Below are 26620 nucleotides of genomic sequence, written 5' to 3' on the forward strand. Positions count from 1 at the left end.
ACCAATTATTATTATCATTAGAGAAAGATCGATGGAGATACGTGGGAAACAGAAGCAAATCCCGCAGACTTGTTGACGCGAGGAACAAGTCCCAAGAAATTGCTACAGTCGACGCTGTGGTGACCATCATGGCTGGTGGAATCTGATGACAAGTGGCCATCTCCTGAAGTCAATGAGACGACACAGACTCACGTTCATAAAGAGCAGGTTGCGCTCCAGGCCATCGCACCATCGTGCTCGGATGCGGTGATAGATCTGGAACGCTTTAGCAATGTCAATCACCTCCATCGGGTGTGGTGACGCGGTCGCGAGGAGGGGGCGGCCCTTTGTCTGAGGCCCCCCAACCTCCTCAGTTGCCCTCCGGGCAGGTTTTCTTCCACTGACCAAGATCGCCGCACGTGCCGTTCTGTCGCGCGGATTGAGGTCAGTGGGAGGTGAGACGGGAGGGAGCGACGGGGAAAAGGGGACATTCGGGACCGGAGCAGCGCAGGAGGAAGACCTGTTCGAGACCAATAAATGATGTAAGTTGCATTCCAGTCTGGTGTCGGAGTCATTCTTGATTGGCGATAGGGAACGTACTGGTTACTTAGACCACAACCCGGTGGGGAAGGCTACTTGCAGGAGCAAATCCCACATCTGGCGCCCAACGTAGGCCTACGTTCCTTTGTCGTCAATTGAGAGTGGTTCTGAGCGCTCTACATTTTGGGGCCCCGTTAGGATTTTGGGGGAACACGGGTGTTAGGCGCCTCGTGGCATGGTAGTGCATACGCGATCCATGGAAAATCAGTCCGGGTCAGCAACAAACGGGGACACTATTAACCCCGGCGAGGCAGGAGCACGTGGCGGCAACGGCGATGCCGGAACCAACACGGGGGCAGGTGTGCTTCCACCTCTCCCCACTCCACAAGCGGTTGATACCGCTAGCTTATTGCTGCAAGTGACAAATATTGTCGCTTCATTGACCCAGCAGTTGAATGCGGCGCAGACTAGCCCGCATTCTACTTTTCCCCCACGGCTCCACCCGAGTATGACAATTCCGACGTACTCGGGATACTCTGATAGAAAGTCGGTAGCTGACTTCCTATTGGAGATGGAGACCTATCAGGTTGCATCTAGAGCGTCCGACGAGGTAGTGCTAGGGCAGGTCTTGCCAGTAGCTCTAGTGGGGGACGCCGCTCGATGGCGAAGGCTGCAGAAGCCTTTCACCTCGATGGCGGACTTCCGGCAGCGTTTTAGGGAGGAATTTTTGCCACCCGACTACGCAATGCGTGTGCGCGAAGAGTTAGCTTTTCGCACACAGCACGCCGACGAGAGTCTCATTGAATTTGTGCGCGCAATTCAGGAGCTCTACGATAGGGCCGACCCGACGGCCACAGATCAGGATAAGGTTTCGCGTGTTATACGGCAGAGCCATCCTAGCTTCCGTCCGTATCTACGGGGGCGAAATTTCGAGAATCTTGATGCGCTTGCACGAGAGGCTCGTGTGATTCAGGCTGATTTATTGTCTGAATTGCGGTACCAACCTCCACCGCGCCCGGAACTATCAGTTGAGCCGGGTTGCGCTTGGGCGGGTGTGAAGGACTCCGTTCCACGGGGAAGGGAAGCGACGTCCATGGTTGCGGACGCGGGAAGCCGGTCGGACGTCATCGTCCCGCCGCGCTCCCTGGATCCTTTCTCCTTCGAACAGAGGCGACGTGCGGGGTTTGGCGAAAACTCACGCGGCGGTCCGAGGAGTGGAACATCCACTGCTCGGAGGGTTCAGGATAGACAGAACCAGGTAGAGAGGGACCCCAGTAGCAGAATGCCACAGGCGGACCGCGGGCGGGCGCAGCCCAGATGCTATGGCTGTAATCAACCAGGGCATTACAAGCGTGACTGTCCTATGCGTCGGGGAAATTTCCGATCGGCGCAGGGAAACTAGTAACGCCGGCGGCGGCAGTTGGGGTTAGCCCTAATCCGTCGTCGGCAGTCAGAGAGAGCTCGGGGCGTGTGTTTCATACCTCGCCGCAGTCTTTTGCCGAGGATGGATCAGTTTTCGCCCCAATAGCTTGTAGAGTTCAGGAGTCTGCTCCTGTGTTCGGTCCGTACATAGGCGTAACAATAGCTGGGAAAGAGTACATTGGCCTGGTGGATACCGGTGCCACGCTCTCGCTAATTGGAGACGCCGTGTACGCGCACTGTCGTGAACGAAATGTCCGCGTCAGGAAGGTTGATATCCCTTTGCGGTTAGCATCGGGAATGTCCAGTGCTACAGGCGCAGTGAGACTTACAATGCGCTTTAGCGGGGGACGGTGCAGACAACGGTTCATTTACCTGTCAGGGCTGTCAATCCCAGTTATTTTGGGACGAGATTTCATTGTCCGAGAGGGATTGATTCTCGATTTAAAGGCAAACGGATATCGGTGTGGGGGACCGCTAAGCCCACTGATTCCTTTCGCCTCTCCTTCACCGACTGGCCGTTTAACCAGTCGTGTGGATACCCACTCGTCAGAAACTAAGCTTGTGCAAACTGTGGGGAGAATCCCACAGGATATCGAGCGGGTGGTAGCGTCTTTCGGGGGCAGAGGAGTTGAGCGCGCCAGGCTCTTGGACGCTTTGCTACCCTTTTCCGAAATGTTTACGGAGCACCCAGGAACAACCGATGTTCTAGAACATCGGATTGATACTGGTACTGCGAGGCCCTGGCGGTGTAACCCCAGGCCCCTCAGCGCGCGTAAGAGGGATCTCCTTGACGCGGCGCTCGATGAGATGATTGCGACAGGCGCGGTTAGGCGGTCGCAGAGCCCCTGGGCTTTCCCGGTGGTGCTGGCACCTAAAAAAGATGGGACGGCAAGGCTGTGTGTGGATTATCGCCAGTTAAACGCCGTGACGGTCAGAGATGCTTATCCTTTTCCGTCCATCGAGTCGATCATGTACGCGTTGGGGAATGCCAGCGTGTTCACGATTTTGGACTGTAGCAGGGGCTTTCTGCAGATTCCTGTAGGGGAGGAGGACATCCAAAAGACGGCATTCACGTGTCACAGAGGCTTGTTTGAATTTACGAGACTCCCTTTTGGATTGTCCAACTCGCCCGCTAGTTTCCAGAGGCTAATGGACGTCGTGCTGGATGACGCGAAGTTCAATTATGCCATGGCTTACATGGACGACGTAGTGGTATTTTCTAAGTCGTTCGATGAGCATCTCGTTCACTTGGGCAATGTGCTAAGTCGGATGAGGGACGCGGGATTGACCATTAATCCCGGCAAAGTTCAGCTTGCATCCCCCAAGGTGGATCTCCTTGGTTTTGTAGTTGATCTTGGTACGCTAAGTCCGAATGAGGATAAATTGAGGGCCATACTCGACTATCCTCGTCCGCATGACGTCAAGAGCCTTCAGAGGTTCCTAGGAATGGTTGGCTTCTATCGCCAGTTCATCCCGCATTGCGCGTCCTTAGCAAAACCACTGTACGAGCTACTGCGGAAGAATTCCCAGTGGGCTTGGGGGCCTAGGCAGGAGGAGGCGTTTCGCTCCTTATCACAAGCTATAGCGGATACAGCTAAATTGTGGTTGCCAGATCTTAACAAGCCGTTCGTTATGCAAACTGATGCAAGCGATTACGGGCTTGGTGCAGTGTTGCTACAGGAACACGACGGTGGTCTATGCCCGGTCGGGTTCGCTAGTCGCACACTGTCGCCGGCGGAGATGAACTATTCCGTTACGGAGAAGGAGTGCTTGGCGGTAATGTTTGGCTTGAAAAAGTTCGACATGTATTTGGATGGGACAACTTTTACCATTCAGACCGACCACCAAGCACTCTCTTGGCTGCAGCGGTTGAAGAAACCGTCAGGCAGATTAGCACGCTGGGCGTTAGCACTTCAGGGCTATTCCTACCATGTAGAATACCTGAAAGGAAACGCGAACAAAGTGGCAGAAGCTTTGTCCCGTGCGCCACTGGGTTACAGCCGTGAATTACAGCAGGAATCTCAGTGTCAGGGCAGGTCATCGACCGGTTGTGTGGGTGACTTGGACCTGGTTAGAGCCGCTAGACGCGGGAGGTCCTCTCTCCCAGCGGAAGAGAGAGGAGGGGAGATTGGGTGCGCGTGCGATTACGCTAATCTCCCGGAAGGCGTGGAACGGCAGACCGAGGAGGGGGATCTCGTGGCCGCGATTGGTTTGAATCGGGCAGGTAACTCCTTGTCTTGTGGCACGATCGTAAGCAGGGAAGAGCTCTTAGAGGCACAGAAGTCGGACGGTTTATGTCAGCGGGTGTCGGAAAAGCTGGCGGATAATAGCGCAGCTGACACCGGTAACGCTGGCAGGGATGACGACGGGTGCCTCGACTCATATCTCTTGAGTGAGGACGGGCTTTTGCTGCGATATGTGCCCGGGTTAGACGAGGAGGACGAGAGTGTTTCCCCCTTCAAGGTCGTAGTTCCCAGGAAATTGCGAAGGGTGTTTATGCGTTATTTCCATGACTCAGCCCTTGCGGGTCACGGCAGTGGCAGCAAGACTTTTCATAAGTTATGCCGCGTCGCGACCTGGCCGGGGATGAGGCAGGATGTTATGCGCTTTACCCGGAGCTGCCCCGTGTGCCAGAAAGCAAAACCAAGGGGTGGTAAACCCCCAGGGTTCATGCAGCCAGTAGTCAGTAGCTACCCCTGGCACATAGTAGCGTGTGACGTAATGGGTCCATTTCCCAGAAGTCCACGGGGGAATCAGTACCTGTTGGTGGTTACTGACCACTTTTCCAAGTGGGTGGAGTTATTCCCGCTTAGGAAGCTGGTGTCGGAGCGGATATGGGACCGGCTGATGGAGACTTTTTCCCGGTTCGGTTTTCCGGCACAGTTGATCACTGACAACGCCAGTTATTTCACTGGCCGAGTCTTTGTCGACTCTTGTGCTGCACTTGGTATTCAGCACAAGAGAACGACGCCGTATCATCCCCAGGCGAACATTACTGAAAGAGTGAATCGCAACCTTAAGCATATGTTGGTAGCTCTAACCGACAGGCACAAGGATTGGGATGTGCGTCTTACTGAGTTGGGATTTGCAACGAGGACGACAGTAAACAGGTCAACGGGGTTTTCCCCGGCATACCTTAACTTTGGGAAGGAGGTTGCTTTCCCATTGGAGAACGGACTGAGACAGTGCACGGAGCCGATTGCTCGGAATCTGTCGAGGTACGCGAGCGAGCTGCGTAGTCGGCTCTCGGATGCGGTGAATTCCGCAAGAGAGAGCTTGGACGCCGCCCGCTCGGAACAAGCGCGTCAGTACGATAAGGGGCACCGTCCTCTGTCATATGAAGTAGGGGATTTGGTCTTGAAGCGCACACACCCGTTGAGCAACGCTGCTGTAGGTTTCACAGCGTCACTGGCACAGCGCTGGGAGGGACCTTTTCGGGTGATTTCCCGATTATCCCGCTTGTCGTACCGTCTCAGTCGTGTGGACACGGCCGAGGAGGCTGGTCCCGTTCACGTCGGCGATTTGAAACGCTATCATGAGCGCGACCAGGAGGATGATGCTACGGGCATAGCTATTTGCCCTCCGGCTCACCCTCGTGATAACTTGGGTAGTTATAACCTGAGACAACGCGGTAGGCCGGTATGTCCTACCCGCGGCGGGGCACGGACTGCGGAGCAGCGTTCTCGCGCGCACAGTTTGCGCACGCGATAACATTTCGTGTTTCCGCACTTCCTTCTCTTTCCAGGGCACCTAAGAAGACCTCTGGTCCCTCAAAGCAAGTCGGCGTCCACTCGAAGCCTAAGGGCAAGCGTGTGGGAGCGCCTCCCGGAAAGAACCTGGCGAGACCTGTTGCCCAGGCCCCCCCGACGCGACACTCCGTCGCCACCTGGACAGCCCTCGTCGGGGACGAGACGGCTTGCTTCGTCTCGTCGCGACGGTGGCGCGACCAGCCGAGACCACTGCGCGGGGCCGACCCTGGGTCCGTGGCTGCCACCTTCCGCGGCCGCCTCCTGTCGGACAGGCACCCCTCGGAGCCTCCAGCAACCTACACCGAGGAGGAGGCAGACCGCCTGTGCCGATCGTGTGGCGGCCTCGTCGTCCACCTGGCCACCCACGTTCAGGGCGAGCGACACCGCGCCGCCGAGGCTTCCAGGGCGGCACCGTCAGCGGAGTCGGCCCCCCCAGCTACCACCCCGCCGGCAGCACTGCCGAACCCGGAGGACGCCATTGCGGCTGCAGTGCGGGTGCTGCAGGCGTTTCGGCCGGGGCTCCTGTGCCCTGTGGACCGCCCTCCCCTCTCTGCCGCCGCCAGCAGCCCGGTGCCCCCCGTCTCCAAGGCCCAGGACCCCCCCGGATTTGAGCAGGAGCTCATGGACTTTTTGGGGGAACCCCCCGCGTCGAGGCCTTAGGTGGGGGGGAGTGTGGTGACGCGGTCGCGAGGAGGGGGCGGCCCTTTGTCTGAGGCCCCCCAACCTCCTCAGTTGCCCTCCGGGCAGGTTTTCTTCCACTGACCAAGATCGCCGCACGTGCCGTTCTGTCGCGCGGATTGAGGTCAGTGGGAGGTGAGACGGGAGGGAGCGACGGGGAAAAGGGGACATTCGGGACCGGAGCAGCGCAGGAGGAAGACCTGTTCGAGACCAATAAATGATGTAAGTTGCATTCCAGTCTGGTGTCGGAGTCATTCTTGATTGGCGATAGGGAACGTACTGGTTACTTAGACCACAACCCGGTGGGGAAGGCTACTTGCAGGAGCAAATCCCACACGGGTAACCGCGTGGATTCTTCAAATCATCAAGAACTCCAGAGCAATAGGTCGGCTCAACGGTCCCTTAAGCTCTACTGAGATTCAACAGGCCGAACGCTACTGGGTAAAGCAAGAACAAGCATCTGCATTCGCGGACGAAATCAGCGCACTTGGAGCCAACAGGGCACTTTATCGAAAATCGAAGTTCAAAGATCTAAGGCCATTTATTGACGACGACGGCATCCTCAGACTTGGAGGACGAATAGGTGGTAGTCGGCAAACATTTTCGGAACGTCATCCAATTATACTGCCAACTCACTCGCATTATCCGCGTCTTTTGATTTTACAGTCCCATCGCCAAGTTTTCCACTCCGGAGTGCGTGACACTTCGGTGCAGCTACGCGAAGGAGCAACTACCACAATGGCTACATTGTCCTCTTCACTTGTGCTGTCACAAGGGCTGTACACCTTGAGCTGTGCGAAGACATGTCGGCGGTGAAGTTCTTGCAAGCCTTCCGAAGATTTACAGCTCGTAGGGGAATCTGCCAAACCATCTACTCGAACAATGCCTTGACGTTCAAAAAGGTCGAAAGAGAAATTCGGGACATACAAAGGATCCTGACGGACCCGCTGGTGCAGGACTATTCTTCACGTAACGGCATACGGTGGAAATTCATACCTGGGCGCGCACCTTGGTGGGGTGGTTTTTATGAAAGGCTAATAAGATCCGTAAAATCAGATTGAGGAGAACCCTGTCCAGGAACGTCGTAGACCCCATCGAAATGCAAACTCTGCTGGCTGAGGTGGAGGCGATGATGAACTCGAGACCCATAACCTTTGTTTATAACGAGATCTTCGAGCCGACACCCTCACTCCAGCAACTATGATAATGGGAAGACGTCTGCTCGCACCACCATGGACGGAATCCACCACACCGAAAGAAAGAGAGGACTCCGACTTAACGTAACAAATAACAACTCGGATACAACAAATAACAACTACTTAAGTCGGAGTCCTCTCTTTCTTTCGTTATGTCATCTCCCGGCTTTTGGAGTATTTTTGCATCTATCCACCACACCGCGGAACACACCCTGTGACTCATCGTCCACAAAGATAAGAAAGACATGGAAAAAACACCTGCATTACCTGAGTGCAGTCTGGAAAGAATACCTTTCGGAACTACGTTTTGCATACCACTCCAAAGGGATAAACGACTGCGACGTTCCAACCGGAGACGTAGTTCTCGTCAAAGAGCCCAACTGTCCCAGGCTTCAATGGAAAATGGGTATCGTTGACAAAGTTTTCACTGGGTCAGATGGACGAGTTAGAGTGTGTCTGATCAGAATTCCTGGTAGAACGACACTTAGAAGACCCGTGCAGCACCTCTACAAGCTCGAGTCACAAGAAAAACAGCCAAAATCCTGAAATACCCCGTCGTTCTCATCTGTGGCTGGCAGGCTGTTGAATACTATGTTGAAGACGACGACTCAGCGCCTGCACGCCCACGCGACTGCTCACGCTTAATTTCATTCTCCTCCTGAACACCATCCAATAAACATCGCCACCTACTTGCTTGTCACCTACTTGCGTGTCCGGACTCCAAAGGGAGTCCGAGAAGTTGAAGTCCGAACCGGATGCTGTTTTAATTGGAAACGCAACGAAAGTACTTGGCATTCCTTGGAACCAGGAGCAGGACACGCTGTCTCCCCCCCTTAACTTCCACTACGCTTCTGGAGAATACAACGACATGACCACGAAACGACAGGTGCTGCGCTCGGTGGCACAAATATATGACCCATTGCGCTTCATCCTTCCGTACACCGTTACCGGAAAGATGCTCCTACAAGAAATCTGGAAGCACGGGCTGGAGTGGGATGATCCGCTACCAGATGACCTCGCTCGTAAATGGGGCGCTTGGCACAACGAGCTATAGGATCTCAACGACATTGAAATACCACGTTGTTACTCATCGGACATGAGCACTGAGATCCAGCCACAGCTACACTTTTTCTGTTATGCTAGCCCCGGCGCGTACGGTAGCGTTGTTTATCCACGTCTCGGCGGCTGCGCGGACGGATACAAAACGCAACTGATCCCAGCAAAGTCAAGAATAGCACCAGTGAAGGAGATGACTCAAGCTCGTATGGAACTACTTGGTGTGTCAGCTCGTCTCGCCAGCTACTTGCGGGACAATTTCAAGCTCACAACCTCCGATTACTTTTGGACAGATTCAATGATTGCTTTGCAATGGATACGAGGGGACGCAAACCGCTGGCCGCAGTTTGTGTGCAACAGGGTCATAGAAATTCAACAGAAGGTAGAGAAAGATCGATGGAGATACGTGGGAACAGAAGCAAATCCCGCCGACTTGTTGACGCGTCCGTGACGACATGAGCCCGTGCCACAGCAAATGGTCCGACGTTACGACTGTAATCTTGCGCTTGGCACGCCACAGCGACAGAGCCCGCGGCGTTATCAGACTATAGCATGGGTAGAAATCACTTGCCTCTTATCGATGCCTTCCACAGCCAACGACGGAATTGAGTCATCTGCAAGTACCGCCGTCGGCGTCCTGGATTTCCCTGTTAGGGTTTACTGAGGGTGTCCGGGGTTCGGTGCGGACGGTCACGACGGAAGTTCCCCCCGCATACGTAGCAGTGGGGTGGTACGTCGGTATTGCTTCCCACTGGCCTAGGTGGGGTTGTTTACTCGTGCCACACGAAAAAGTCACACGTCACACGTTAAAAGTCGCACCTCTTGTGCGGCGTCTCGCGACGCTCGCGACGCCCGTGACGCCGGCGACTTAAGTTTTGTCGTGGGTCTACGGTGGAAAATCTCAACTGCCCAAACGCTTTTAGGTTAGGAAACCAAAGTCCGTACGTGCGAGGAACGATGGATCACAAAATGCGATGATGCGATCGCACCTGGGACGTGCGCAAATCCCCGAAACACCCGTGAAAAATGCTCAACTTGTCCGCGGTTTCGAATTCGCTGTGTGCTCCCACGGATAATCCGTGGGGTGAAGTTGGGATCATAGTGCGCGCGTTCTCCGGAGTAGCCACTGCGTACGGCGGGGCGTTCCTGCCGTTCGCACCTTACCGCAAGAAGCTCCGCCCTGCACGCCGCGCTAAGGCAGCGTGCAGGACAGAACTTCCTGGGGTAGCGTGTAGAAAGGTGTAGTTGCGAAGAGGCAGACGACGCTCGTTTACCGATGTTAAACGTAGGCCAGATATGGGGAATAAAACTTGTTGGAATCGCCATACTGACCGTCATTCCAATGATGGCGTTCAGTCACTGCTTTCATTGTGACAGCTTACACAGAGCGTCGTGAGCCCAGAGAATATGCCCACACCAGGTTGCACATGTTACAGCTAGTCACAGTTTGTTGTTGTTTTGAAAATATTTATTTCCATAAAACCTCAAATTAGAAAAACAACGATCTCTCGCTCTCACTAGGCCTGCCGGCTGAAGACGTCCTGAAATTTTCATGCACGATCTCCTCACGTTAAGGAGGCTGTGGAGAACGGTTGTAACATGTGTCCGAGACATTTGGATCTCCTTCACTGGCACAAGCTAAAGCAAGTAGGCTTTCATTCACGCGAGCACTAACGTTGCGTCGGACCGTGCGATCCGACCTCCACGTTGTCCTAATTACAGTCGGGCGCGCGTAGTTGATGAATCCGATTATACGGCACGGAAACATGCACACTTGCCGTTGGTTGACATCCTTCCACCAGCGTGGGGACGAAAAAAAGGGCGGCTGTCACGAGCACGATCACACGCCACCGGTCAGAACACGTTTGAACCTCGCGGACGCTGGACGTTGTACCACGGTGACCGTTACGTATGTGCACTGCGAACTAAACTCAATGTGTTTCTGCGTAATAATGTTGCAGTAACATAGCAAATAACTAATTCCATTGTAGCACTCACATCAACGCCAAAATGGTTAGGTGATTTTATACAGTCACCACAGTTTCGCACTACCTCCGCGCCCTCAAGAGTTGGATGCTCGCATTTTGCTCTCGGGTGGATGGGTGTGGGATCAAGAGGTTTTAGTCGCGGACGGTGCTCGCAAGGACGAGGCATGGGTCGTCTCATCCGGGTGTGGGCATTGAGATCAAAATGGGATAATCGGTGAACGATAAGTGTTTGCTGGGATACTAAAATAGCATTATCGAAAAGATTGCCAGCGCCAAAAACAGTGAGCGTTAACAGCCCAACACCAATGTCATTGGCGCCTGTGTGGCCCTCGGCTGGTCGCTGTGTAGGGTTAAGTTAACGTAGAACACGGGCTGTTGTTAACGCGGAAGGAGCCGCATCAATGCTGGCAGAGCTGCTAATAACGCACTTCAGGACACGGAACTTCACATAGCCTCCGGGTAGGCACCAAGATGTTCGGGCTGATTACAGTTTGAATGAATTTGTACGTTCGTGTAGCATGCATGTGCCGAATGTAATTTTTGTAATGACTCATTACAAATTTAACTACAATTTACGTGCACTATTTCGCAGCTCTTGCGGTTAACAAGAACGCTGTACCAACCCATCGCCATCAAAAGCGGACTTTATTAAGCGTGCCCCTCAGGAGCGTGAGCACGAGATTAGCGGTTGCTAAGTGTTTTTCTCCTACCAGCCTGCTCGCATATGCCGTAGATGTCTTTAAATTTCCAGCCATATCATGAATACAGATCCTTGGGACAGCTGATGGTAATTGCAGTTCGCTAAGGATCGTGAAGGACGTACGTGTAACTTGTGAGTATTAGGATGTCGTTTAGCGGTGTCGAGGGAAGTCATTTCTTCGACGGATCTATTTGAAATATTGGCAGCTAGTCAATTTTGCAGTCCCCAAGTAATAGCGCTTTACTAAGTGGGGATATAGTTGGGATTATGTTTCCGAAACTCGTCCATCGGGTTACGCCTTTATTGTATGGGTGTAGTTCCGCTGACGGGCTTATGGGCTAATGCGCGGGAGTGAAAGAAGACCATATATCGAATTGAGAAATATAAAAATAGCACATAACCTTTTTATATGCATTTAAAAACACAATCGGCAGTACTTTTATGGCAGGAAGAACATATCCTGGCTAAGCCTACCGGATTTGGGGGGTGTCGTCTGTGAAAGTCACAGGAGAGTTCAATCATATCATATACATTAGGTTAGCACCTCAGTGGGTTATAGTCCAGGCCATGTACGTACAGATTGGGGGTGTCCGCCCCCTCCCCGGGTCACGTTCTAGGCGATGCTGACCTCAGCTTCTGCCGCCCTGCCTACTGTCAAAAATTGCGAATCATCTTGAAGAAACTCGCGGCAAAATTTGTATAAGTTTCACATGGCATTCCGCGTCCATCCTTGTTTCATCCGTTATTCTCTGTTCTTTCTGTTAAAATCATTCGTTCTTTTCCGTTTATTTCTCATTCCACTTTTCTGAATATGCAGCTGAAATACCCCAAATACCATTCAATGACAAGGCAATTTTGCTGTGACGGTCATCCCAGTTGACGGTAACCGCGCGTAAACAGTCGAGGTACAGCGTTTAACGACGATAAAACATGCGACACGGCACAGAAAAATAACTCAAAAGCGTATACTTGCGTCGGAAGGGCCGCGTTCGCCGAAGGTCTAAATCTCAACGAGGGCATAGAAAAAACACTCACAAAACTTGGACCCCACCGCACCAAACGTAGGCATGCAAAAATGACGTCTATGCGGCTCTGATAACTTATTCTTTCAAAAACGGGGCGTCCCCTAAACAAACAAACAACAACAAAAAATACAAGAGCAAACATGCGTACATTGCGTGATCATTCTTCGTCGTGAGTAATTACCTGCTTGACATGGCCCTGTCGGGCCAGTCAAGCAGGGTGGGCCAACCAAAATCGATGTCGGCCCGGCCCACAGCGCACTGAATAGACGGCCCGACCCCGGTCCAGCCGACCCACGCTCCGTGCACAGCTCTACTACACAATGATTATTCCTTGGAACAGGTCAAACTAACTGAACTAAAACTGAAACCAACAAAAAGGCGGGACTGCTCGCGCGGCAGTTTGTACAGCCGAAACTGAACCCCCCGCTCAACGACACTGAAAACTTAAAAACCAATAACGTATCTCTTGCCAAACGCGGAAAGTGTTCAAATAACGTTACAGGGCAATTAGACGGCGAAGAAGCACGCTAACGTAAACCAAAACCTACTCATTCCAGTCACAACCTATTATAGAGTTAGAAAACTGCGTATTCCTAGTATGTCGCGATAAAATGAGCTACGAACCAGCAAATCGAAGTGTTCTGCTCTACACAAGGCAAATTAATGTCCTGCGAAATGTTAACTTCGCGCGGGAAGGAGCATAACACAAACGCATACACTTCGGTTGGATATTGCAACCTGTAAAATGCAGTAAACAATACCTCAGACATCGCTACTTTATGCTCATGTTAACAATACAGAGTCATGCTTACCTTTGAAGACAAAAAAAGCAGAAGATGTAGCAGCGGGAAGCACAAACAAAACGACGCGTTCCTATTTCGCCAGTTGTTCATAGATGAGCCGACACAGTGTTGCTGCTTTGCCGGTGTTCGTCGGCGTTTCTACGCTGATCCCAACTGGTAAACAGCGGCGCGGAGCGTCGAAAATGGCCGAAAGTGCGCTATTCCCGGAAAGTTCCGTTAAATTAGGATAACGTAAGCGACCCGTAAAATTTTACAGTAACGAGTCAAGTAATTCTTCCGTTTTTTAGAAAAAATTCTTAGAGTGTAGAATACCATCATCGTAACCACTAGGCCACGGGAGCTGATGAATCATCGTGACATATCATGATCAGCAGGACATAGGCTTTTAGCATTAAGTATCAATAAGGCCAGTAGGAAAAGTCGTTGTGTCATTGGGGAACCGAAGACGTGGGGTCTCCGAATTCGCCTAAAACCGATTAGAGCCTTTTTCGAAAGGGTCAAACAACCTACTCAGAAAATAGTTCACCTCGAGGAGTGTGTGATGAACCGAGTCTCGCGTACAAAAAGGCCAAGCGGTAGCACCTCGCCAAAAGGAAAGCGGTGCCTGAGGAGAATAGGACTGCATCCCGCGAGGGTATTTGCAAACATGTGCAGCTTGACGAGATGTCATTTGGAGCGATTGGGATCGGAGTCACTATAGAGGGACAAGGTGAAGGAGCTGGGGAAACACGCCACTCCGGTTCCTAATGCTGTTCAAAAGGGTCATGTCATATACTTTGGTATGGTGTCATTCCCCCCCCCCCCACCCGAAATGAAAATCCAGGGAACATTCCTGTTATGTGCTGTTTATCCAAGGAAGTTTTCCATGGGAGCGAGAGCGCAAGGTAGGATAAGCCGAACTAGCTGTTGTAATACGTTATTTAGTTTCAGCACAGGATGACAGGTGAACACTTAAACGAAGTGGAGCGGACGTGTAGTGGAGAGAAGTGGTGCACATTACTTCACAGTATATTTTCCAGATATGCTTGTTCTCGTCCATGGCACCAACTTTGACACGCAACACCTTGAAGGTAATATCTTCTGGTACTAACATTGTGGCGCAGTGATTGCTCGTGCACTGCAGCTTGTCAGTAAACGCACTAACACGATAAGGTAATAACGGTGCTTGCTTTAGCGTCAGACATCTGAACGGTGAGCTGTATTAGATGTTACGTCACCACGTCTGGTAAGTGCCTAGTCTCTATACAGCATTCCGGGGTAAGTAATCGGACAGCGCTTTGCTATTCTTCCAGGACAGTTTTAGTTTTATTTTTATTCCACGATCTACTGCTTTACTTGTTTTCGTTTTGTTTTTTTCTTTCTTGTTTTCAGTCATGCTGTGCTCTTGCTTCTGCTTCAAAGTCACTTCTGTACAAAATTTTCCTAATAAACGATTCTAAACACACGTCTCTGACGTAGTTATCCTATCACATTACCTCACCAATACTTTCACTCGTGGAAACCATTGCGCGATAGTTTTTAGTGCTAAACATCATTTTCAGAGCCTCTGACTCCAATTTTCTGTGTGCGTAATGCTGTGTTGGGCCGCATACCCACATGCGGGCAATGTCTGCGGTATAACGCGAACCCGGCGCGGTAAACCGTTGCCGCGAGCATTTATATGTCAAAGGGTCCAACGAGCTGGAGGATCCACCGCTGCATCCTTCCGTTCGTTGTATAGTTTGACACGTTGGATCTTCCAGCACGTTTGGACCCTCCTGCTCGTTGTATACTCCAACACGATGGATCTTTCAGTACGTCCGGATCCTTTAGCTCTTTGGAAACTTCTTCACGCGTTCCCCTATACTTTGCGGGAAAGATTAATACCGCAATCGCCCCCGGCGAATTGACTCCCCGCCCATTAGCCTGAAATAAAGTTGTTTTTGTTAATACCGCAATAAACAGATGGCCGAAAAACATTGCGCGGGTGCGGTTGGGGACTATACTATGCATCGGTTGTATGCACATCACTGCGAACGGAAAGCGCGGATACGCACGGAGCCGTAAATCAAAATGAACGGTAGCATTCGTGTGTGTTATTCATACCTGGCTGAATGTAATTAATTTACAAGGAATGTAATTGAGGAATGCCATTGCACGGCCACTACTGCCAGCCAGCCTCATGAGACTTTGAGGCTCTTTTTCTCACTTTACTTCTATGGAGTTCTCCGTCAGCAGTTAGTCAGAGCTGGGGTAGCAATACTTCCAGTGAGTTTCCTCGTGGGTCAGTGAAATGACGATTCGATGATACCGCGCTCCGCTTAGAACCGTGGCCCGCCGTCATACTGACTTTGATATCTTGCCGGACGTTGGTGTCACAATCTGAAAAGCGGACGTCAACGGCCGACAACGCTTCGTCGTATGCCTGACGGGGCCGCTTTCGCTTTCCGTCCGAACTTCGTACGGATACCTGTTGCCCAGAACTTGAGAAGCTGTAGCATCCTGTTGTGGTGTGCAGCTGTGCGGTGTCCTCGGATTGTCAGGGTCCGTAACCAACACAGGTGGGCAACCGGGCGTCGCACTCCTCCCTTTCTGGCAGATTTGCTGGCCTTGTAGTATGCTATGCACCGATAGTAGCTGATTGAAGGGTCTCTCGGATGCTTCGATTTGAACGAAAACTCCAGTACAGAATTCGTCCACCTCCTGCATTGGTACTGAATGATGTCGTGGGTCCTATTGTGGGAGGGCTAATACGTCGGGGTACTCCAGTTGGAATTCATACAGAAACGGTAGATGCGCACAAGCCGACCACCACAACCAAATTAAGCAGAAGGGCAATGGTCGTAAGTTGTTTAGCCGATGAATCGTCTTCAAACAATGGAGTCGACGCGTGTGACCTGCGTAGGTGGCATGTCAGACATTCGGGAGGAAATATTCCAAAGGGCAGAGGGGCCGACATTGTGAAGAACTATTGAACTCCAAAAGGTATAGGCTCTCGCATGGCCTGGCACTAACGATGTCTATTTCATGAGGGACGAAACCTCTAAGTAAATTTTGTTACGTTGTGTCGGAGCTCTCAACTTTACCATTTATTATTGTTGTTCTCTATCATTGGATCCTTCGTCTCGCATTGTATCCTTCCTCCCGTTGGATCCTTGTTCCCGTTGGATCTTCCGTCTCTGCTTGGACCCAAGTTCAGGTTGGATACTTGTTCACGGCGTCACGTGACCCGATTGGATCCTCCTTCTCGTTGGACCCTTACGCTCGTTGGACCCTCGAGCCACAAGCAGCCGCGAGCTAGAGTAGAAGGTCGAGTCGAGGCCCTGGCGATGGAACTCCCCACTCATCATCATTTAAATAAAGTTGTTGTTGTTATTGTCTTGCCGCGGGGTGGGAAAAAGCCGCTATTCGTTGATAGCGCATCGCAAGATTTTTAGCGGCATGCTACACATTTTCGACCAATCGGACGCGGTCCAGCGGAGACGGCATGAATGCACACGGCATGCTGAAGGCGATTCCGCACGTCGCATCTCTGCCGCATGTGGGTACGGGCCCTTACGAGACGTTCGCAGGGAGATAGGACAGAAATATCAAATCACACGAACTCCTAAACAATGCCCGCTTGTCGGGATTTAATTACGTAACTACTGAAAACGTACGTTTTGGGAGTAATGCACAGGCAAAAAGTATCCGCAATATTAACAAGGGTTCAAGCTTGTTTAAGTATTGACCGTCATTTCCGATGTCAATATCTCAGATTACCTAATTCTCGTCGAGTAAATATTACGTGCGCTCCTTTGCAAGGGAGTGTGTTACTCACAGCACAAGGTGCCAGAGGTTCTACGCGATTACCGCATCTGTTGCCATGCAAAGGTGTATAATCTATCTGTCTTCTCAGATACAGGCTACAGGGGCACAAGTAAAAAGTTAACGACGCTGAGTTCCACGATGCTATCAGCCATCACCGGAGTAAACCCGCATACAGCCATTACGGACAAGACAATCAGTGTGCCCTACAGAACGATACGCCCACGTCGTAAGTCACCAAACGAATATGTACTACGTATTATATTTCCTGGTTTCAACAATATTTTTATACTACGTAAATATAGACAGTTAAGTCTATACCAGAGCAGTAAAGTAATAGCTCATTAATTCCTTATCGAGTAATACACTACTGTAGCTGTAATGCAAATACACTTTCCTGTATCCTTTACTGAAGGCAGAGTTACCTTCTGCGTGGTTTAACAATTCTGTTGTAAATTTCTGTGGTATCGCCTCTTTCCAAAGGCTGAGGCTTTTCTGCTGGGATCAGGTTTTTCATTTTTCTTAGAGCCGCACCAGTTTCAGCATTCATTTAAAACATGGCCTACTCAACAAGGTTAACAACAAAGTTCATTTCACTGTAACTGTTCAATTCCACACTGGTCAACCTCAACCAATTTCACTGTTAGAAAATGTTCTACCTTTCAGGGTATAAATGGCTTGTCCCAGGGCGCATACCTTTTGAGATATAAACACTATACCTCGTTCGAGGTATAGTAACTTTACACCTCTCTGCAGCTATATTATTTGCACATCAGAGTATAACATATATCCTCACTTTGAGGTATATTTTTAAACCCGGGGTGTAATCTTTGCAAACGGGAATGCTCGATTTATTTCAGCGCTATGTCAGAGTGGCACTTTCCTAATCCAGCTCGAAAGAAAATCGGAACAAAAGAATATTTAATAGTGAGCGACACGTGCCTTAATAACATCAACTACCGCGAGAAGGAAAATAAGGAAGAAAATACCTGGACACGCACGCACATAAACGTGCCCACAAACTCATATTCACAAACAGCAGGTATAAAACGGAAATGAGAGCTCGTGCAGATTACGCAAATAGCAGCGTTGGTGGAGAACAGATACTCGTATAATGGATCCTGGCTTCGCAAAATATGGGACCGCCTTCGTCCGGGGAGCAACTCTATGAGTGAGGACACGTAAATTTGGTCATTTTAGGAACAAATAGCACGCTGCTATAACTCGCTTCCTATCAAATAAGATACAACTGTATTACTGACTGTGTTTCTTAAATAAGTTACTGCATAACTGAGATCATCACAAATTAATCAGATCATTAATCATATCATCAATTACAGATCATCACACCACAGGTTCAAAGCTACAGCTATACAAAATGTAGAAGGTATAAACGTAAGAGAGAAGTGCCGTATTATACCCTCAACTGGAAGGTATTATTATAGCGGTATAGCGGCTATTTGTACCCTTTCACATTGTTTAAACGGAGTATAGAGGTTGGTGATGAGGGATAAATATGGTAGTTTAGCCCTGATTTATACCTTCGTTATATCTCTGCCATACCTTTTCTTAGAAGAGTGCATGTAGTCTTTTTAACATATTAGTTCATAAGTTTGTTTTAATATGTGGTATTCATGGCACCAATTTAGTAATGAGTATAATGTCTGGTGCTAGATGCCTGCTCATATAAAATCTACGTTAGACGAGCATGATTGGGGAAGCTCGAGCTTGGGCACTTAAGGGGACAACACTACACCAACAAGAGGTATTGGTGTTGTCTCGTCCTTTTAGGTGCCCAAGCTCAGGCTTCCCCAATCATGAATTATAATCCACCGGCTTGCCTCCATCCACGCTATTTTAGCGTTAGATGTGCTATCTTCATGCTGTTCCGACTTTCCATTTTCTGTATGAGCTACGTTGTTCACTTAAATGCTCAGATCAGTTTGTTCTTCGCGTAAATTATGAACTTCTGGCATGAACAGCATTACGTTTAAGTATGTCGCGGACCATATTGTAATATCTGTCTAGTTTCTTCGGACACCGCCGGCAGCAACTCAAGGGTAACTCAACTACATTTTTTAGAGTAACTGTAACTGAATTACATTTTGGTTTCAGTTTCCTGTGCCATTTCCTCTTGCGAGAGACCTGAATCGATACTACTTACAACAAAAAATTAGAGATTACGAGACCAGACGTAATCCCTCTGAAATGCTGTAGGGGATCTTCAGTAGTCATCACAACTGGAATCGCTGAGGGTTTACACTCCTGCTGAAGGCACGAAAACTGCATTGCTTGACTGCAGTCTTCTCTATGTCAGTGGAGCGGCACATATCGATACAAATTGGGCATGTTACTTCTGCCCACCGTATGTTTACGGCTATAGTGACAACCCCGTAAACATCGAACGTTCTTCTTGGTGTAGTTCTTTCGTTGAACGTCACTCTCGGCTCGTCACTCTATTAGCTACTCAGGGATTGTGAATTCTTTTCACGCAAGTTAGAGCGCCTAGAGCGTTTTTCTGTCCGCCCGTCTCTCCATAACGGCATCACGTAATGTCCATCACATCTCTTGCCCCAGCGTGTGTGATGTCATTGGAGCGGCACCGGCAGAACAGCTGACTCGTTGAGGAAGAAAAAAAAAGAGTAGTTGGGTATGCGAAAACAATTCTATTGTTTGAAAATCATGTGACGAGCACGTACGTTGAAATATGAATAGTCGAAAATTGCTATACAGATTAGCCGAAACCCAAATCGCGCGCCTGTGGAGGTGCACTCTTAAAAATTAACTTCACCGCATAGCACGCTCCTAGCCAACCATAATCTCAAATGACCTCGTTACGTCGTTCTTTCCCGTGATTTGTCGAAAATAGGAGGCGTACGCCTTTTTTGTGACACTTATGAAGTTCATAATTGTCACAAAAACGCCGTACGCCTCCCGTTTCCAGCAAATCAGGGCAGATAACGATGTCATTCAAGATGGTGGTTGGCTAGGAGCGTGCTATACGATACAGTTCATTTTACAGCGTGTATGGCCTTCATCGTCGTATAGGCTTATCTGGGCTGCGAAGCACACACTCCAATCACCTCCATTGCTGCAGAGCGCGTGGCCCTCTGACGTGGAGTAAATGGTGTGCTTCCCACGCTCCTGAGACGCGCGGTGTCGGTTTCGACTCATTTGCATAGCAAAATTTAGCGATGGATATTTCAACGTACGTGCTTCCTCCACCAGTGTTATTGAAAATCCGACTGGCTTTCAATGAGGATTGAGCCCCATTCTGCTACACCACTTTTGCCGGAAAGCCGCTAACTATGAAGTTAGTTAATCAATGTCGGTTAAAGGGTCTATACGAAGCGAGCGTGTTCTGAGTGGAGAACGGCTCGCAGGGAGGCCTGCTATCTGAAACATATCATATTTCTGCCTATTAAATTCAACGGGGGTGCATTTCAGGCGTAAAAAAAGACAAAACAAAGAAGAAGAAAAAGCGTCAAACTGTCGCCAGACAGAGACCCTGCAAGCCGTTTGACGTCTCTTTAAGAGACCACGGCACTTTAACCACCACGGCAAAAAAAAAAAAAAGAATGAATAATAAAACCTCTGTATGCAATAAGGGGATAAGTCGAAAAATCTCAAACCGAGAAACGGGCCCTGATCTGATTGTCCGTCCCATTGACATGGATGCGTTTCCCGTTTGTTACGCTCCTGTAGCGGGCCAATAAATTGCAATATCATCCTAAATTTCCTTTGCCAAGTACATACTGGTATGTAGATGTCATTGCAGCCAAAATAGCAAAAACGGGATAAATCGACTTATCCACTTATTGCATACAGAGGTTCAATTGCTTCCACGCCTTCAGTACCAGCACAATGGAGAAGCTCTCTTAGATCCTTTGCTCACTCCAAGGCCGGTTACTTTTAACGTCAGAGATAGCTTCTCCGTCATGCCGGAGCAGTTATTATTATTAAGGCGTGGGAGCAGTTATTATTTTTATTCCTTTATATTTCTTTTTGCCGTGATTCTTAGTTGATACAACGTTGTCCTACCTAATGTTGAGATCATACTTCACATGGTGAATGGATTAGCGGATAAGAATGCATATACAGGGTGTTTCACGAAAATCCCCCGGCTGAATAATTCGTGAACGGTGGCGCCATCGAAGAAATTTCTTTTTGGTAAAGATCCTTGGGACATCGGCCACAAACTGAGTATATGGTGAGCAGCTCATTTGGATATAAATAATTATACTCACTAATTGAACATGGTATCTTTTACATTTTACTTCGCACGCTTACGGAACCTCTGTTTTACGCATTGGGACCTACAGCGGAAAATATTCCAAGGGGAAAAAGAAAGCGTCGATACTTAGTGATTTTTCCCAGGAATTAGTTGGTTTCGGTTTACATATTTCTTGCGCGGAGCAGAGTACCAATGCACTCTTTGGACCAGCTATCCGGTTGTCAGTTTCGTGTTCACCCACCTGGTTGACACACAGGGGGTGACGGAAGATAAGCAACAACTGAAAAAACTGGGAAAACACAGGAAAAACTGGATACGCCGAAGTGAAATGACCACATTGAACTGCTGATTCAAAGCTTCACCAACTTCAAGCTGTGTTTGTGCTGCTCACGTTGGCAATCACTGCAACGTATTAGAGACGGTCTCCTCTTTGTCAACCACACTCACATAGTTACGGCAGGTAGGGTTAATTTCGAACTCTTCGCGGCAATGATAACGGTGGGGTAGTCGTATTGCGCCAGGGATCACGTGGTTCTCTTCTGCACTTGGCGACACAAAAGTGCACCTTTTGCGGACATTTCTCGCGCAAACGGTTGATGGCGGAGTAAAACAGGTGCGAGGGAGGGGAGAGCCGGTGAACAGGGGGTAAAACGCGGAAACGACACGCCATGACTCCCCATTTTTCTTACGATGTACTTCATTTTAGAGCACACAGTTCTGTGTCTCTGACACCGCAGGGGTGCCCTCCAATGTATTTCTGCATAGAGGAAAGCGTGCTCGGCGAACGCAATGCGCTCTGAAATAGGTCCACACATATGGCCACACATCACAACAAGCGACAATACACACGTGGCCTTAAAGATGACCGTACCTATGATCGGCGGCGGCCAAACCGTTTGTAAACAGATCGTTTGCTGTTTCTCTCCGCCATTTTGAACGTCTTTCGGCCTCGGTAATAATTTTTATCCGAATTGCGCATAAGGCCTCGTACTGTTGACCACTTCCAAAGGTGTGATTGCGATCCCGCGTTAAGACGCACTCAGACGATGCGATGTATACTTGTATACAAGAGAAATGGGTAACCATATCGCGGAAGAAAGCGCAGTATATAGCTTCGCTGGCAAATTACGTGTACGTTCATCTCTTGTTTTGCGCCGAGGGAAGGAAGTCGGCCAGCGCTAAAACGTCGCATGACCTCAAAATGACGTTGAGTATGACGTGGGGCCACGTCAAGGTGACATTTTTGCGAAAAGCACCCGCTTGAGGATATTTTGTAACATGACGGGTTTATGTCACCTCTGCCACCTTCTCTCTTCCGGTGCAGCACGGAATATTCTGGTGTGCGTGATCGGAGACCCAAGTCTGACCACCGACACTGTAGTTCCACCCGCGGGCCTGTGTACCTTCTATTTCTACCGTCCAGTGGAGACGCCTACACCGTTTGCCCAAAGCTCCTTTGGCTGGCAATGGATTCTGAAGCTCGCCAGCGACCACCCTGCTGCCAGCAAGTATGGAGTTGATATCAGTGAAAGGTGGGTGGAGCAGACCCCTGTACGGGCAAAGCGGGCTATTCAGCCGATGTTTGCCATTATCAGTTGCCAAAATGGTAAAACGACAAAGACGATTACAGAACCATACCGCGAATGATCTCGTGTTGTCAATTTTTACGCTGCTCCTCAGATGGTGTTGTGGGGTACAACATCAAAGTGGGTTTGTACAGTTTGTACAAAGAGTTTGTACAAACCATAACAAAAGAGTTTGTACAAACCATAACACAACGGTTTACCCAGAATTTCGTCGCTGGGGGGTTGTCGGGCTCCGCACCGGGTTGTATTTACCTGTTTTTGACAAATTGTTGTACAATCTCACAAAGTGTTAAGGGCCTCTTCCAGATTTTTTTTTTTTTGGTGGTGGTGGTGGTGGTGGTGTTAGGGTGGTAGGGGGTCTGGGTAAATCACTGCCATAATGCCCAAGCTATTCCAAACGATAATGAAAAGAGTGCTAAGAGCAACTTTTACTCGAAACCTCTTTACTAATGGTACTCCTAACAGTCTTCAGTTGCATATGAAAAAAGTTCGCTAACTCTGATGCCCCCCACCAATATGATGCATAATTTGTTCCCATTATTGATTAAGATCGTATCACCACTGATTATTGATTGATTTCTGATCTTGGAATGCCGTTACGAGAAACAGCGTGCTAGCCAGTCCATGTGTAGTTTCGTAGGCTTGTCCAAATGGACGCTTTGTTTTTCTTCTTGCCACACTATTCATCCAGTGAACACATAATACCTCTGTCAGACGGGCACACATACAGCCTTTAAGGCAACGGCATAAAGAAAAGGCCGTAGCTGAAATATGGCCTTAAACCCTGGGAGGCTGCCAGACGGTATCCGTCAAGGCGTTTTACCGGTGAGCTCCACATCGATAAACACAGCTTCGTAAGTTGAATGAAATGTAGTTAAATCACATTTGTTCTCACTGTGAGCACTCGGAAACAACGTTTGGTTTGCACTTAGCCAATTTGAAAAACAGCAGACGATATTTGTTTTGGAGCAATTTCGATGCTTTGTTGAGCTGGCACAGTTTTGGATGCAGACGAGTGCAGTGGGTTCGAGGGTACCACTACGAACTGAGAGTCTACATAATATGAACTTTACAATACAATCAGTCGGGGAACTAACGGTCATCCAATTATTTTTAGCTTTCTTTGGAATACGACAGAACAGACGACCAGACTATATCAAAAATCCGCGTTTTCGTGTGCAATTATGAGAAGACGGTTAGGAGAAACTTTTATTAAAAACGTTTTATTTGATAACGTTTATTCAATATTCACTGGGTATCTGTGTGTTGTCCCGCCTTTCAGTTTTCCTACATCATCATGAAGTAACAGCTTGCCCTGCACCCAATCTCTACTCGCATTTCATAGGAATCGCCGGAATTATGTCCCAAAATATGCTATGGCTCGTGGCCGCCGCTGCAGGTGCCTAGGGGTGCAGGTGCCCTTTGATTTCTCCTCATGACTTTATTCTATGCTCGATGCTCATGCTCCCGCCCGTGGGCTTCTCGACGACAACTTTGGGTGTGTTAAGCAGGCGCCCCGGAGCTCGAGTGTTTCATACTCCACTCCAAGCACTTGGCGCTCGAAGCGTGACATGGTTTCCGTTGAGCGCGCGATCCACCTGATATATATCTGGGTAGTTTCATTTATAATCGACCAAGGGGCGCCGGTGACAATTGTATTTTCTTCAGCAAAAAAAAAATAAATCTTAGTCCCAATCCAAAAAGAAGCAAAACAAGCTTGGTCGCATGTCTCTGCGATATTTCGTTCTCGGTCTGCGAGGCTCCAAATAAATGAGCGCAATTTGAGCAGTTCCAGCTTTTCCAAATTCGGCACGCTGGATCCTCCGAACGACTGCTCTCTTCTGAAAACAATTTTTTTCACTGGCAGAATGGGTGGTTAAGATTTGCTTAAGACAATTAAATTCGGTGGCAAAGCCCAAAAACATTTTTTTTAATTCCGAAAACGCCTCCGAGGGCAACTTTGCCAATTTCTTACGGGGTCCCACAATTTCCGAATATGGCGAAACTTATATGAGATGAAAGAGCTTTTTTTTTACTCTTTCGTTTAGTTTATTGCGGGTTATCGTACCTTTATGCATCCGAAAATCCTTACCTTCGTACCATTCGTCCATTACCGCATTCGAAAATCGTACCTTCATGCCAGAAAATCGCTGTTTTTAGGGCAGTTTTTCTCAAAAAGGCCATCTTCAATTTTGTTTATATTTTGTAGAGACATATCTTGGACATCGTTCATTGATATTATATAGTAAAATTTCTGTTTATTTTATTTCTTCATGCCGCGCGAATTCTTCTCCCGCGCCCTGGTCGCTTTTAGATCCTACGAGTCGGAGAACCGCGTTTTTTACCCGTTTACCTTCTGCCGAAGGCTACGTCATTAGAGGATGACAAAACCAAGACGTACCTCGATACTTATGACTAACTTAAACAAAAATGCACACTGCAGCCAACCCACCTCTCCCCATAGGGTTAATCATTTGAGGGTTGAGCAGTGAAGCTGTACGTGAGAACAGGAAGTCTCGCATGGAAGTCTCTTCACATGCGCTTTGCGGTGTCCATATGTGTCCGAGGTCAGCGCTTTATGTAAGCATGTAATTTTTTATTTATGTAATTCCGTTTGGTCCTCACGGGTTGGGGGTGCACGGGAGATTCTTTATTTCTCAAATATCCATTTCATCAAGTGGGCGGTGGGGTGGTCATAGTCGGCGGTGGGGTGGTCAAGTCCAGCAATACGGACAATACGGACAACACATGTAAACATTCTTATGAGGAGTACATAACCTGATTAGAACACAACTATTGTAGACAATCAAAACAGAATCTGGTGAGGGCGGGTTCAACATTACGCGTACGTTTTGTGTCTATGGGAAGGGCGTTCCATATTTTAACACCTTGAAATGCCACAGATCTACGGCCATAAACATTATTGACCTTTCGAAGGTTAAAGTTCCCTAAATCTCTCTCTCTCTCTCTGGTAGGCCTCAATTTGGATTGTAACAAATGAACAGAAAACGGAAAATTACGATTAATAATACTGTGCATAAGTAAAGTTGTAGGCTGTTTCACAACATAATCAACAGGAAGAACTTTTAAATTTCGGAATAAGGTCAAGGAGGGGCTGCGACGGTTTGTAAAAGTCATGATACGCAAACATCTTTTCTGTAGCCTAAGAATAGGTTCAACATAGGACTGATAGCTATGGCCCCATGATTTTGTACAGTAAACCAAATGTGAATTACCAAGTATGAAATAAATACAGCGTAGTACACTAAAAGGAAACGGTTCTCTTGCAAGTAAGAGGAGGGAACAAGCCTTGGAAAGTTTTTGACAGACATGTTAAATGTGAGGCCTCCACTGGAGATGCTCGTCGGTAATTACACCAAGGTATTTAAGGGGGAATCACTTCTTCGCAAGACAATAGAAAAAGTTTGTTCGCACAGTGCTCAGAAACGGTGTAAAATACCCTCAAAACAGAAGTACTGGCGTGTTCTCCTTGTATTGCCGTTGTCAACGACACATCTTGTAGAATTCGAGGACTATCCGTTGATTTGTATTCAGCCCGAATTCGCAAATATTTTAGTGTGCGACACTCTATCGACATGGCAGCATATGTTCGAGGCGCACCAAACTTTAGTTCATTAAACATCAACAGCTCAACCTTGTCCTCTAAAAAATACGTCTTTGACTAGAGATAAGCTAAAAGAAGATTCAGTACCAATGTTATGATGATCGTTTAGAGCGGTCACGTGTCTTGTGCGAACGAAAATCGCCCTTAGATTTCTGAAGAAGTGATTCCGCCTTAACTTCATTAACTTGCTGTACAAGTTGCCGGTGAATGGTAAGGTTGAGTGTGAAGGTCTGTAATTTAGACCAAGTGCTAT

General features: G+C 48.9%; 3 protein-coding genes across 5 annotated transcripts in view; all 3 read left to right on the top strand.

Moving 5' to 3' along the window:
- The first annotated feature begins 775 nt into the window (after nucleotides 1–775).
- Nucleotides 776–1921, top strand: LOC135389241 (uncharacterized). The gene has a single exon (XM_064619306.1). The coding sequence runs from the start codon at nucleotides 776–778 to the stop codon at nucleotides 1919–1921; it is 1146 nt and encodes a 381-aa protein (XP_064475376.1).
- A 692-nt stretch (nucleotides 1922–2613) lies between these two features.
- LOC135389242 (uncharacterized) lies at nucleotides 2614–6350 on the top strand. Its single transcript, XM_064619307.1, has 2 exons — nucleotides 2614–5159; nucleotides 5687–6350. Exons 1-2 carry the CDS (start codon nucleotides 2614–2616, stop codon nucleotides 6348–6350), a joined length of 3210 nt encoding a protein of 1069 aa, XP_064475377.1.
- Nucleotides 6351–11280: 4930 nt separating this feature from the next.
- The window catches only part of LOC135388338 (uncharacterized), a 66292-nt gene continuing 50952 nt past the window's right edge, over nucleotides 11281–26620 (top strand). Inside the window, exons 1-3 of one of the 3 annotated variants that reach the window (XM_064617830.1) lie at nucleotides 11281–14206; nucleotides 14311–17151; nucleotides 22481–22688. In XM_064617830.1, coding sequence (XP_064473900.1) covers nucleotides 17064–17151; nucleotides 22481–22688 — 296 coding nt within the window. In that variant the 5' untranslated portion in view covers nucleotides 11281–14206; nucleotides 14311–17063. Of the gene's footprint in view, nucleotides 17152–22480; nucleotides 22689–26620 lie in introns of all 3 variants that reach the window. The other 2 variants (XM_064617829.1, XM_064617831.1) reach the window with 2 other exon arrangements.

The sequence above is a fragment of the Ornithodoros turicata genome, chromosome 3 (assembly GCF_037126465.1).
Source record: "Ornithodoros turicata isolate Travis chromosome 3, ASM3712646v1, whole genome shotgun sequence".
Taxonomy (NCBI): Eukaryota; Metazoa; Arthropoda; class Arachnida; order Ixodida; family Argasidae; genus Ornithodoros; species Ornithodoros turicata.